Source organism: Quercus robur, chromosome 10 (genome assembly GCF_932294415.1).
Source record: "Quercus robur chromosome 10, dhQueRobu3.1, whole genome shotgun sequence".
Classification (NCBI taxonomy): domain Eukaryota; kingdom Viridiplantae; phylum Streptophyta; class Magnoliopsida; order Fagales; family Fagaceae; genus Quercus; species Quercus robur.
In genome coordinates, this window is record NC_065543.1 from 15,145,596 (window position 1) to 15,160,801 (window position 15,206).

At 33.1% G+C, this 15,206-nt stretch overlaps 1 protein-coding gene across 1 annotated transcript; it reads left to right on the top strand.

The window, feature by feature from the left end:
- Nucleotides 1-3,082: 3,082 nt before the first annotated feature.
- LOC126702221 (mitochondrial import receptor subunit TOM40-1-like) lies at nt 3,083-10,744 on the top strand. Its single transcript, XM_050400879.1, has 11 exons — nt 3,083-3,453; nt 3,715-3,796; nt 4,122-4,221; nt 4,325-4,420; nt 4,539-4,589; nt 6,348-6,413; nt 6,893-6,994; nt 8,751-8,819; nt 8,898-8,981; nt 10,143-10,238; nt 10,408-10,744. The coding sequence occupies exons 1-11, from the start codon at nt 3,315-3,317 to the stop codon at nt 10,462-10,464; spliced, it is 942 nt and encodes a 313-aa protein (XP_050256836.1). The 5' UTR covers nt 3,083-3,314; the 3' UTR covers nt 10,465-10,744.
- The last annotated feature ends 4,462 nt before the right edge of the window (nt 10,745-15,206 follow it).

Sequence of the window (15,206 nt, forward strand, 5' to 3'; positions counted from 1 at the left end):
ATATTGGAATTATATTATGCATCTTATTGTATATTTTTAAGTATATCTATGCATATGCATGGGGTTACAAGCTAGTAATTATAATGTAAGATTTATATACTAGAGAACCCTAAACGAACCCTAGGCTAACCATAAACTAAAAAAAAAAAAAAATTTAATAAACTATCCCAATATTAATTTGCTTATTTTAAAAGTGCATGAGCCTACCATTATAGTTTGGATCATACTATATTATTATGTCTTAAATATAACAATTCTAGTTGTATTGTGCATTATTGGCACATCTTCAAGGTATACGACATACCAATTATATTTAAGAGCAAAATACATTTGGATTGGACAAAAAAGCATAAAATATATAAAGAGATTTCTGAATTTAATTTCAAGCACTTGTGAATAATTAGTGAAGGTACAAAAGAGAAGTTACAACCAAAATGAAACAAGGGGCTTCCTATAGCTAGGCACACAACATCTAAAATTTTTAGGACTTAATTATATAAAATTTTTAAAATTTTAAGGATGAAAATAGAACTTGGACTATATTTTAGGAATGAAAAGAATATTTGATATAACCTCAAAATTGTTAACACAATTTACTTCAAAACAAATTTTATTATCAAAGCCTTTGTTTTTTAATAAAAGAGTAATGATCTAATTAAAATTCAATTATAGAGATTTCAAAATATTTTAAAATTATTTTTTGTGTAACTTAAAATATTCTTTGATTTAAATATAATTCTTGATTTAGTTACACTAAAATAGAAAGCTGAAATTTTATAAAATTTTATTGGTTCATGGATTATTGGTTGGTTTTGAATTGATATACGAATCAAAATAGACAAATTCACATTCACATTCCACCGATTGATTAATCAAAAATTCACTTCAATTTTTAAAAAAGCGTTGTTTGGGAGAGAATTCATTATGTATTGGTTTAGTGTAACCACATTTTTACATAAAGGTAGACCCCTTAAATGTGGGACTCATCCCTATATAAGCTAGAGGTTATTACTTATGAGTACACATTATTTTCAAAAGTAGTAGTCAAAGGGAATAATTAATAAGTATTGTGTCCTTGTTTCCTAGTAAGCCAAGAACGTTGGTGATGAGTTCATTAGTGAAGTTTTCTCTCTTGAGATCGGGCCTAAGGTAGGTAATCAGTTGGAATTGGAATTAGGATTGGCCAATAAGGCTTAGGTTAGTGTATTGTTTCAAACTTGTTAATCCCAGTGTTTGATCTGATTTTGTTGTTTGATCTATTCTCCCTATTTTGGTGATCTGGGTTTTTGAATTTTTGTTCATCTTCTTGTCTATCTGGCAAAAAAGATTTAGAGAAAAATTAGACTTGTTTTGGGTCTTCTCACAGAGAGGGAGAGAGGGGTAAATAGCCTTTTCATTTTAGTTATTGGTGTCCAGCTCATCAAATGTCATGTGTTGTGCACATGCCTATAAATTTATATCAAAGTAAACACCAAACAACAAGGGTTTAGTGTTACAAAATTTTGATTTTAGGGGGTTGGTTGTGCTTTTTCATAGCTTATGGGCCAAAGGGTAAACTTTTGTATAATTTAAGGTAGAAAAGTGTAAATTCTCAACAAAATAAAAAAAACCTCAAGTTTACATAAATATATAAATATATAATTAAATAGAGGTTCATGTTCAACTATGGACGTATTATTTATACTACTATTTAAAGAGATTTTTCTGTTTGGACTAAACATTTTTTTGGTTTCAAAATACTCTTACATCCTAAATTTAAGTAGAGGTAAATCTTAAGGATAATTTAGTAAAAATACATCAACCTTGCCTACAAAATAGGCAACGTTTAACTCCAACGTTATTACTCCACGTTTTCACTTTTCTTTCTTCTTCCTGTTTTTTTTTTTTTTTTTCCTTTATCAAGACTTAACTCTCTTTTTTTTCTTTTTTCTTTTTTTGCATAAAAAAATAAACTTAACTTTTTTTAATACCCGGTAACCCATGCTCCGTAATCTCATCTCACGTTTGGTTTTTTTTCCCCCTCAAATCTCTTTGTTTTGATTTTGAAGAAAAAAAATACTGAAAAGTAGAGAGAAAACTTAAGCATAACATGCTAAAAAAATCTCTTACTCCCATATAAAACATTGCCTACAAAATGGGACAATTGTTACATCAGTTACTCAACTTCTTCAATTTATTTCTTCCTCAATTCCTCTCAGTTCTATCTTCTTTTTCTCTATACTATCATCATCATCTTTTCTAAATTCAAAATCCAAAAGAGAGAAAACTTTACTTACAAAAACAAAAGTGCAGTTCTAATTGTTCCAGTATAACATGTGTGTTAATGTACATTACTCTTTTCAATTTTGTTTTTATAAATAACTCAATAGCCTTCTAATTATTTGGACTTTGGGTCTTCTTCTTTTCTTTATTTTTCTTTGATTACTATTACAGTAGAACATAGACTAAACATAGAACACAAACTGTGCAATTAGGATAAGTATCAAAGTGCAGTTCTAATTGTTCCAGTATAACATGTGTGTCAATGTACATTCCTCTTTTCAATTTTGTTTTTATAAAGAAATCATCAGCCTTCTAATTATTTGGACTTTGGGTCTTCTTCATTTCTTTATTTTCTTATGGTTATCTTTTTTTTTTTTTAATTCGCATTTATGGGTTAAAACTTAATCATTGCTTTTTTTATTTATTACAATAGTAAGGTGCTTTTTCTTTGATTACTATTACAGTAAAACACAAACTAAATTTAGAACACAAACTGTGCAATTTGGATAAGTATCAAATTGTGTAAAAGAAACACAAAAAAATATATATATATATATATATATTTACTAAAAAATTTAGTAATTTCAAATTATAATTGTTACAAATTATTGTTTTCAAAAAAAAATTGTTACAAATCATTAAACTTTTACATAAAATATATATATATATATATATATATATATATAAAAATAAAAAACCCTCTAAGCATGCGCTAAACAGTTATACTTATGCATGACTCGTTTAACAGTCCCAAATCTAAAATTTAAGCTGCTTATTCGCCAAACAAACCGAGTGGCAACCACGAAACTGACTAGCATTAGCATCCAAAGGCAAAATTTGGAACCGGGGTTTGACTTAAACTTTTCCGAGTTAGAGCCCAAGAAGGACAACAACAACAACCTTAATAACAACGAACAAGCCCCTAGGGTTTTAGTTTTAGATCCTCTCTCTCAACTCTGTCTGGGGTTTAGTCTTTTACACTTTACCCACAGACCTCTCTCTCTCTCTCTCTCTCTCTCTGTGAGATCAAAATAACTCATTGAGTTACAACAATGGCAACTGCCACTGCCACTGCGCCTCCAACTAGCAGTACCACTGCGCTGCCACAGATGAAGAAAGAGAACGAAAAAGTCGATTACTTCAACCTCCCTTGTCCTATTCCCTATGAGGAGATCCACCGTGAAGCTTTCAGTTTGTCTCTCTTCTTCTTCTTCTTTTCTACCTTCACTCTTTCCAATTTTTGTTCGTTTTTCCATGCTTTTGATTTTGAGTGGGTAAGATTTATTTTTGTTACACGTGAATTTGGACCCAATTGATGATTTTAGGTGGATTTTCTTTTGTGTTCTGCTAATCTATAGGATCAGAATATGTAATTGCTAAAACTGTTAAATGGGCTTCTTCTTTTTTTTGCTTCTAATTTTTGTATTGAATCTGTGTATTTTGTTTTGGCAGTGTCTTTAAAGCCAGAACTATTTGAAGGGATGCGCTTTGATTTTACCAAAGGACTCAATCAGAGGTTCTCACTCAGCCACAGGTAGCTTTGCCCCTTTCTCATTGTTTGGGTACAATACTCTGTAGTCCCTAAACTTTTAGCCCAGGAGCGATTTTAGTCTCAAAATTTTATATTGGTTACTTTTAGTCTCTAGCAAACTTTAAGTGATTGTTCTTCATTAGAGACTAAAAAGTTTGTTAGGACTAAAAGTGATTGCTTTAAATTTCGGGGACTAAAATTAATCGTGCTAAATTTTAGGTACCAACAATGTATTTTGGCATTTGTTTCTTGGGTTTTCAATTTTCTGTGCCTTTTTTTTATCGGTGTCGATTTTGATAGTAATTATTTGTTGTTCACAATCGTTCAGCGTGTTCATGGGACCAATGGAGATTCCTTCACAATCTTCTGAAACAATTAAAATCCCTACTGCTCACTATGAATTTGGTGCCAACTTTATAGACCCAAAGGTAAGTGACCTCTGGTTGAAGGAGTTTTAAAAAAATAAAATAAAAATCCAATGATGAATTAGAATTGAAAACTTCGCTGTTGGTGTGAATTGCTTTTGTGTAGCTGATGCTTTTTGGGAGAATAATGACTGATGGGAGGCTCAATGCAAGAGTGAAGTGTGATTTAACCGACAATCTTTCTTTCAAGGGTAATGCTCAGGTAAATACGCATATATTAACATCCCTTGATGAATGATGATGGAGTTTTTCCCTTTTTTGCTGGCATTGTGCCATATCATGTCTAAGGCAGTTGATTATATTTTCTTGTGCTTTTCCAGCTTACAAATGAGCCGCATATGTCACATGGAATGGCCTATTTTGATTACAAGGTGAAGCTTCTCTTTTTCCTTACTTGTAAATATGTTTATATTTTCTCATTGTGCTTTTAGTGATGATGTTGGTGCATTTACATAATTGTTAGTTTTTTCCGATATGCGATCAGAGTGTTCTAGGCTGCAGAGGCACCTAATCTAGGGAATATTTCTGAGTACCTGCATAAGTACTTAGTGGCTGACACTTTATTGTTAGTGAAATCTGTCATGTAAGAAAAGTTTCATTAAGGTCGCAAGTTGTGACAGATGCACATTTTCTTTATCTATAGTTAAATTATTATTTTGTTAAAGAACATATGAGTATGATGTTCTTGTCAATTATTCAGATTATGAATTGAGATAACTAGTTTTTTCTTTACCTTGGGAGAGTCAGAAATCTGGAAATCATTTGATGGCTGTGGATTCCATCAGATTCTTGTTCACATGCTAATAAGGAAGAAATTTCTGTATCAAAGTGTGAAGTGGACCCTATCTTCAGATAATATTCTTGTAACCACTAACCATTGTTCAGCAACATTGGGCTCTCTCTCTCTCTCTCTCTCTCTAAGTAATAAGGGCCGGAAGTTGTTGGATAGTCTAGTTGGCAAAGTGTCTTGGAATTGTAGTAGAGACCTAGGAGCATATCCAAATCTGGTCACTGGTATAGATGATGGACCTGCTTTCCTCCCTTATCACACTGAAAGGCACCTCTATCTCTTCCCTCTGTCCTCCGGTTTTTAAAAACCCGAAAGTCATTTCACTCGGCATTTCTTCTTCTTCAATTGACATTGCCTTGAAGAGCCTAATTGTTGATACCGAGCGAGACAGCTCTTTAATAATTTTGAACATGGAAGATTTTACTAAATTGACTTAGACCTCATGGTTGATATCGCTACCTTTCGTCTCTTATCTCTTTATCTTCTCTACTTCAAGTCCCTTGACCTCCATTTTTAGGGATTATGACCTGCAACTGCCACACCAACAATCATAGGCTATTGGCTGAGCCTAAACAAGACAAGATGCATTGCCTCTGTCTTCATGCAAAACACGTCTACCACGCTGTGAGCAAGCATGGGGGGATCACCTTTGATGATCATCTTCTTATAAAACTATTGGGTAAGTTATAAGTACCCCCTAAGAAAAAGAAATCCTTAAAATACTGATAGATGCTCATCAACACACAGATGGCAGGCTAACTACATACGTTGTCCACCCCACCTTGTCGTACATGTTTCGCCAAGCTCGCGGGCAGCAAAAGGACTCCAACCAGCGAGCTACACATGCCTGGGTTTGTTGGGGGGTAGGGGGTTATTCCCCCTTTTTTATCCCAGGATTTTAATCTAATAGAGGAAAAAAAAAAAAGTGGATGAATAACATGAGTAATGTCTGATGGAGAACCTTTATTTGGAATCTTTCTTTTGGGTGTTCGCTTACATGGCAAAGGAGTGGGTGGATACTGGATAGGTTCAACTCTTGTGAGCGAGTGCAACAGAAGTAATATTGCCAATGAGCTCTAGCTCTAATGACACTTTCTTTACCTATGAGAAAGGGGTAGAGGTGAGGGCCTGGGTTTGAGACCTAGGTTGCATTTGTGACTTACCAAGCCCAAAGTAAAAAAAAAAAAAAGTGATACTTCCATTGACCTTCTGCAATTTTTTTCATTTTGCGCTATCTTTGACATCTTTGGGTTGGGTCTTTCCAAAGCTCTCCTAAAATAGTAATGCTTGGATTGACATTTTGGTATCTCTAATTTGTTGAATGATGTACTTTGTGCAGGGCAAAGACTACAGGTCCCAGTTTCAGCTGGGAAATGGTGCCTTACTTGGAGCAAATTATATACAGGTATAAGATACTGGAACCAAGCCATTCTTTTTTTACACTTATTATGATGGATTGTGATTAATATTTTAAATTTAATACTATGAAGCTGCTCATGGATATGTGATAATAAATTGGTGATAATTTTCATATGGGTGGCAAATAGTATAGAGTTCTTGATGTAATCTGCTTGTTTGTGGAAACATTGGCTGGAAATAAAATTGTTGCAAAAAAAATTGTGTACTGCAGACAACAAGAAATCCAAAAAATGTATATAATTCACTAGTTATGATCCATTCGAAAGATCGTTCCTTGTCCTCACCAAACTGGAAATAGTTACATTATGTTGCCATTTTTTGATAAGCTGTTTTATCATCTTGCCAATTGATTAATTTCTTGGATTTTTTTTTTTTTTTTTTTTTTTCTTGTGTTTTCCTTTTTATAGTTTGGTGTAGCAAATACCATTTAATGGTCTTTTACTGAAATAACTTTATGTTTTTCAGAGTGTGACCCCCAATTTGTCTTTTGGTGGTGAAGTGTTTTGGGCTGGTCAGCATCGGAAGTCTGGTATTGGTTATGCTGCTCGATACAACACGGATAAGATGGTATGCTGTCTTCAATTCATTCTTTATCACAAGATCACGTCTTAAGAAAATATGGATTTTTAGTGAATTTATATTAATTTACTTAGTCTGCTATTTATGGATACTTGGCTGTTCTTTTCTCCATTTCCAAGTGCTTGTCCTTTTGTTGTTCCTATGGTCAAAGCTTCTCTCTCTCTCTCTCTCTCTCTCTCTCATGTTCTCTGTGTATGTGTTCTCTGTGTGTGTGTGTCTGTCTTTCCTTTCTCTTTTCAATGCATTGTCAAAATTGACAACTGCAAAGTAAAGAGCTATGGAAAGTGATTAAATCATGTCTTAAGAAACTATGGATTTTTAGTGAATTTATAGTAATTTACTTAGTCTGCTATTTATGGATACTTGGCTCAGTTGGCTGTTCTTTTCTCCAATTCTAAGTGCTTGTCCTATTTGTTGTTCCTATGGTCAAAGCTTCTCCCTCTCTCTCTGTGTCTTTCCTTTCTCTTTTCAATGTATTGTCAAAATTGACAACTGTAAAGTAAAGAGCTATGGAAATTGATTAAGTATCTGAGATATGCATTTTGGATCTACCTTGTTGCTATGCATAATTAAGATAATCAAAGGGATGGTGATCATTTTTTTATTGTGGATTCTGAGACCCTGTTTGGTTCTATGAGATATACATTTTTTTATGTCGAGCTTCTTCCTTTACTCATGCTGGAATGGAAAATTCATTCATGCATGGTATGAATTGATTAACATATGTATGTGTTAAGAAATAAAATTTATTTTCTAAAAACTCGTCCATGTATATTAAACTCCCATTTGTAGGGATTGCTCCTGTTATTCACATGTTGGCCCAACTCAATTGCTGAATGGTCAGAAATTTTGCTTGTAACCTATTCCATAGTGCACAGAGTGATACATAAGAGTATAAATCCTGTGACATCTATTGCATGGATAGAAAGGAAATACTATCTTTAAGATCAAATACTAATGCTGTGCGTCCCTCTCAAAGAAGACTTTTTGGTCCAGAAAGAAGATTATGTAGTATAGATCTTTTTTGTCTTAATTCCGTGGTACAAAGGTTTTTTTTTAAGATGAATTATGAGTTGGTGTTTGAAGTCATAGTCCTTTTGGAAAAAGTCAAGAATATGGCATCTATTTATGTGTGCCATTTTTCAAAAAGTTAAAAATTTTGATATGAGAACTTGAGTGTTTTGGTTTATGGAATGTGTGCCCTTGTGTGAGCTGTTCTTTCTCCGGATTCCTTTTTTCCTTCATCTATTCCTCTTGTTACTGTTCACATACTTTTCACTCCTCTGTTTTAGCTTCCAAGATTCTTCTTTCTTCTTTCAATCCTTCTATCCTAAACCCTTCCTTCCATAAGCCACCAAATAAATCCTTGAAATAACCTTAGAGATGTTAAATCTTGTTGCTGTCAGAAAAGTTCTTGCAATTTGTTTGCTTCAAGGAATAACTCCTCTGGTTCTTTTAATGTCTACCTTTTGAACTGAAAATAAAAACCCTAAATATCACCAATATGCTTCAAATCTGTAACCTTTAAACCCTGAAGCTTATAACAAGCGCACATAGATTTATGAAATCTGTCCCATGTCAATAAATTTTTCTGGAACTATATGGAGTTTGTAAAACAGAAGTTTTTCTTTTTTTTAATGGGTTCGTGTTTGTGGAGAAACAAATGCATTTCGTTCGTATTTGTTTTTAAAATTTTGATGATATGTGATTCTTACCGTAGTTGCATTTACCAATTTTTCTGCAGGTTGCCACTGGGCAAGTTGCAAGTACAGGATTGGTTGCTCTGAGCTATGTTCAGAAGATATCTGAGAAGGTGAGTAAATTTAGCAGTATAAGAATATGTTATGATCATTTTCAAGTTTATTTTCTTATACAGTTCTCTTCCTTTTAGGTTTCTCTAGCTTCAGACTTAATGTACAACTACATGTCAAAAGAAGCCACAGCCAGTTTCGGTTATGATTACATCCTTAGACAGGTAACCTCTGCTCTTGTAAATTCTCTGGTATCCTGGTGCTGACATAATTTGCCTGCCATTGTATGTGTTGCTTTGTGGTTTTGTATTCAATGTATTTTTGGTTATTAAGCATGAATATATTATTACCATTTTGATGTGAAAAGTGCCAATAATAGATTTCATCTTTTACATTATAGTAGTTACCCTTTTTCTTGGTACTTTGACGCTAGTCCTAGCCCATAGGAAAGGTTAGACAAGTCTGAAGTTCCCTCAGAAAATTGCACCTAATTGAGGTGAGAGCCTTATGGGATATGTTGTCTCTGCTTACTGTAATCAGGTGTGGTACAACTGTTACTAGACCATGCTGCAAGTCATGGAAAAATTCAGCTGTCTTTTGATAGGCTTTTAGTAGATGTGGTCATTAAGTTATATGCTTGGATAGGTGGACCCTAAAATTAACTACTAAGGCACCTTAACTATTTGTATTTTATTCAGCTAGACCCAATCCATTTTATAAAAGGATGAACTCAATAGCTATAGGCAGGAATGATAAGTTAAATTTGGTCCCCCTATAAAACTGAGGTCTATACTAGTTTATAATTGATTCTCATTTTCTTGTTGCCTGTTAGGGTTTGTGAAAGGAAATCAATGTTTCAATTGGTGTGCATCTTGGAGTATGAAACAGACCAAGTTGATGCGAATTTGGGTGGGTAAGATATAATAACAATTAATAGTCAATAAAGACCAGAGTGGTTTTAACTTTTAAGCATGGATTATGTTAAGAACGTTGAACCTCACTAAGAAAAATATAAGACGGTGGTGAATGATAAAAATAAGGACTAGGGTCAGTGATGTAAATCTGATCTGGGCATAGGGAGGTGGCAAAACATATAGAAAGATTGGTTTGATCCTGGCTGATGCATGTATCTTGACCAGCTGATACTTCTGCTGCAATCTTGGAGAAAAAACTCCTCACCATGGTTTTCGTTGCAAGCAACATCCTAACTCCACTTAAAGCAGATTTAGTTTTTCATATATAATTCTCATTACTGGTGGCATTTTTCTTATTTCTTATAGTTGTGATTCTTGTGACAAATTTATTGTGTCGTCTGTGATGACAAGCTTGATTATGTGCCTTTAACTCAACAATCTGAGCTGGACTAATTTTTATGTTTCTTACAGTGCCGCCTTAGAGGGAAGATTGATTCCAATGGCTGTGCGTCTGCTTTTCTGGAAGAGCGATTGAATATGGGTCTAAATTTTATTCTTTCTGCGGAGGTGAGGATCAATTGTTAGTTAATGCATTTTCCTTGTGTGTATCATGCAAACGTACTCATGTTGGGGACCTACAATATAGTAGTCTTCAAGATGGATGCATATCCATGATCTGTTGCACAGATTATAGATATATGCTTATTTACTCGTTTTGTAAATTTATGTCTTGCAGCTAGATCACAGGAAGAAAGACTACAAATTTGGTTTTGGGCTGACAGTCGGAGAGTAGATAAGCATGACTTGATGCTGTTTTATCCTCATTCTTGGTAGCAACTTTGCGAGCTATTCTTGCTTTATTTTTCCTATTGTCGCAGAGCAAAGAAACAGTTTTGTATTTCTACTTTTGGCTACGTTATGTGTGAGTAGCATCGTGTGCTGCCACAGTTTAGCCGTCTTATTTATTTATTCGGAGTTAACACTCTTATTACCATTTAGGGCTGTAGAATGAGATCAAATAATGCGAATTAAGATATTTATCACTTCAATAACGTTGTTTTGATTCTCTTCTATTTCTTAAGTGGAAATGTGGAATGTGGAAAGAGTTTTATGTGAGGGGAACAAATCCTTTTGTCTCACCTTTAGCAAATAATCTACCAGAAACTTCAGAATGCCAAACTCACTCAATGAGCTGTAACCAAGCTGAACATTACCGAGTAACGCATGTTTGAGCTCAGCTAGACAATAGAAGTAAAGTGTTAAAGCTTGGCTCAAGCTCGAATCAAGCCTAAAATTTGTGTTCAAGCTTGAACTCATTAGGAAGTCTAAAAACTTGAGCTTGGCTTGACTCGGCTTGATTCATTAGTCAAGCCAAACTTAAGCTCAAACTCGAGCTCAACATGAAGCCTCAAGATCCAAAGCTAAGTTCCTTATCAAAGTTTTAATGTTTTTTTCAATAAAAATAAATCAACTTAATGAAGAAAAAAGGATAATGCACTAATCATAAAATAATTCTTCTACCACTACTAGTATTCAACCATTTACAACTTATGAGTATATCTTCTCAATAGTTTGTTCCATTTTCAAAAGAAAATGACCTTCACCACTAGCTAAATTTTGTCAAATCAGGATAAAGTTTAGTTATAAAATTAGTTATAATTTTAGGTTACAATTATACTCAAATCTTTTTATTAAAGGTGAATTTTGATAAATATACCATTGGATTACATCTTCTTCTTATATTCTCCATACTTGCAAAATTTCTAGAAAATTAAATATCAATAACTATATTATCAATAAATTGTTTAAATTACAAGTTTTTGTAATTTAAAACTATACATAAAATATAAGCTTATAGATCATATAATAAATAATATCTTATTGATACAAAATTTGACATGTGTATTAAAAACGTAAAGAACATGCAATTTAATGGTTAGATTATTGAGTAAAGTTGTAGTTTTAACCAATTTTGTAGCTAAACTTTATCCAATCAATAAATCATTAACAAAACACACACACTGACACATAAATTTTACATTCTGTAACAGCCTTGAAATGAGATTAAAGGTTTGAAGGTAAGGAAGAAATAGAAATAGAAAGAGAACTCAGTTATGTTTGAACAAGGAAAGAGAGATAAGTGGCTGGGTGAGAACCAAAACTTCTTGAGGAAGCCTTGGTGAAGTTCTCAAGGTAGAAAGAGATAAACAAGTAGTAAAATGAAATTTGATATAAATGGAAAGTGCAAAAACAGGAGTAACACTTTCAGTGTGTTTGGTTGTAAAGGAGGGGAAGAGAAAAGAAGAGGAGGGAGAGAGGGAAAAGAAGTGAAAAAAGAATATGCTTCATTTTTACATTTTTGGAAAGAGTGGGGGAAGAGAAAAGAAAATAAAAGAATATATTTAATTTAGACATGTTTTTACCTAAATACCCCAAATAAAAATTAAAAGGTTTGTTTTGGTGATGGACAAAATTGAAATTTTAGAAGCCATTAGAAGTGGGCCTCCCAAAATTGTAGGCTATGTTACTTGTCTATCTTCTCATTTTTGCCCAATTTGGGTAGATGAGAAAAAGTGGGCTCAATAGATGCTCTATCCTTTTCTTTTCTCTTCTTTTCTTTCTTATAATGCCAACCAAACAAGGGAAGAAGAGAGCATCTACTAGCCCACTTTTTTTGGCATTTTGGCTAAGATCATGGAATCGAGGAGTTTTGACATATGTCATTATTATATTAACAAAAAGACACATGCGATCCTTCTATGCATCTTTGGTTTGGAATTCAATTTTATAATATAATAATATATGTGGATTTGAAATAACTAGGTGTGAGATATTATTTCTTTTCTCAAAAAAAAAAAAAATGTGTAAGATATTATTTCAAATCCATAATGTGCGCACCTTAAACGAGCTTAATAGACCTGTCTCGCTCTTGGGCTCACAATATACTTATAATGTGGGTTTTGAATTTCCTACTTTGGGTGATTCTAACTTAGAAACCCAACAATATTTCTACAACCTCTAGACTGCTTTCCTTTCACTCTTTGTAGCTTCTAATCTAGATTCGAGACTCTCCTTTCAGACTTTCCACAACCATTTCCTTTCCTTAGCCTCATCTATTTATAGTCCAAAATTAGTGGGAAAATCATGATTACTCTCAAGGCTAGTGGGAATGGAGGTCCAATATTGTTATCGCTAAGTGGATGTTTAGTTGGGAGTGTGGTGTGAGTGGCATTAGAACTGGTTCCTACTTCAAGGAAAGGGTGATGTTCGGCGGTGGAATTTGCCAAGGAGTCACCGAGCATCCAGGATAGGGCCTTCTCGAGCACTCATGCGCATAGGAGATGGGACGCGCCGAGCAACTTCCCGGCCACGAACTGACAAACATATTTCAACGACCGACCCAATAGGTTTTGGGCCAGACATGATACTGCAGGATTTGCTCCCATGGCCCTAGTGGGCCTTAAGCCCAGTTTCTGACATGGGTGTCAAGAACCGCAGGACATACCGTACAGCTTGGGTCTAAGGCCCAAATGGCTCTGGAGGCCTGGTGCCATACACATAACATTTATGAGCATCTTTAATTGATGAGTTAAAACCAAAATCTTCTCTATTTTAGAGAGTAAAATCTAAAAACACAGCTTCAATAGTCTCTCCAAAGTTCAAAAAGTGTTTTGCTAATGAATAGCCACTCTCATCTAGAGTGCTTCTGTTCATTAGCAAAAGAATTTATTGAATAAAATATTCATCCCCATCTCTCTCTCAAGTAAAAAAAAAGTTGAAACAAGTATATAAAAATAAATAAAAATGATTACTTTAAATAGGATAGAAAAAAGGTAGGGGGTTTGTTGGAAAATATATTTGAAAAAGTAAGTAGACAAAATGTAAAAGTTACTATTTACTTTTCAAATAGTACAAAAATATAGAGAATCAGATGGAGATGTTGTTTGTTTGAGCAAAATCTCCAAATTTTATAAAATCATGTGACACTAAATTTATATCAAGCAATTTTATATTCGTTAAATTCATTGATTTATTAAATTTATTTATCTGCGTTTTGGTCCGAAACAGAGGCTTTGCTTCTAGCAATTCTGAAGCAAGCTTGCGATATGTCCTTGTCCCGTGTTATCTTTCGAAGAGTCTCATTTTGGCTAATCCTTGTATATTTGGTATCTTTGCTTTATAGGTTGTGTTTTTTGTTTTTTTTTAAGAAATTCTTTCATTCAGGGAAAAAACACATGAAAAAGAATATCACAAAAGTGTTTTTTTTTTTTTTTTTTAGAAAGAATATCACAAAAGTGTTGAATGTGTAGATCAGTGGTAGAGTCATAATTTTTTTTCAAGGAATCAATACATATATGAAATGAGTTCAAGTTATACCTGATGTAACTTCAAAAGAGCTACACCTTTTTTGGACCTTAGATTTCAAAGAGATCTAACGGTTAAAAAATGCATTATTAAATGTTATTACTTTTGTTTTCTCTCCTTATTTATTGCTTTCCAAATTCCTCCTCATTAAAGGGCACATCTTTAAAGTTTTTTTCTTAATTTTTTTATTATAAAAATACTAGAATTTGATAAAATCTTTAATGTGTTTAGAGAGAGGTGAAACATAGAGTATTGAGGCCAATGTATATTTATAAAAAAACATAGATAGCTAAACTAGAAAAAATGAAGTTTTTTGGGTTATTTTAGCTAAATATTTGAGTAGGTTGATGTGAATGCTTTTAACGTAGTTTTTTAGAAGAAGAAACTATCAAAATCTTATCCTTAGTCTGTCTCTCTCTCTCTCTCTCTCTCTAAACAAGTTTTTTTTTTTTTATAAGTCTCTCTAAACAAGTTAAAGATATTGTAATAAATATTGAATAATCTTCTCTCTCTGAATAATCTTCTCTCTTTTGAATTAATTTAGATGGTATGGCAAACAAGAAATGTTTTGATGAAATAGACAGTTAATTTTTTTTTAACTGTTAGATCTTATAGAAACTTATGATCTAAAAAAATGATGCACGGGTGTGTATAATATAAAAGTGAAACGTTTGACTTTTTGTTGATCAGTCTTTATTGCGCTATGTGGCTACATAAATTTATGTCACGTATACATTTAAAAACACCGAACAATTGTGCCTTTTCATTTTGCTATGTATATATTAAAACAAAAAACTGTCATTGAGAAGAAAATCATCTGTAAGGAGTAAAGAAGACAATAAGAAATCTGAGATAAAATTATCAGGAAGGCATTTAAAGAAATCATTCAGTATTATTGTTGCTACTGTTGGTGTGGCTTGATTCTAAACCTTTTCACTATTTGACCAAAAAAAATCAACTTACAAAAAAATCAACTGCCCAAACTATTGGGAATTTAGAGGAGCAATATAATGAAATAACAAAATGATCCAGTAGACAAACAAAAATTTTGATTGACTTTGAGGCACAATTGAATGTTATCATTAGACAATACTAGCATGTAACCCATATAAACGCATGGATGCATTTAAAATTAAACGCAATTTTTATTATAAAATATAAATAATTAGT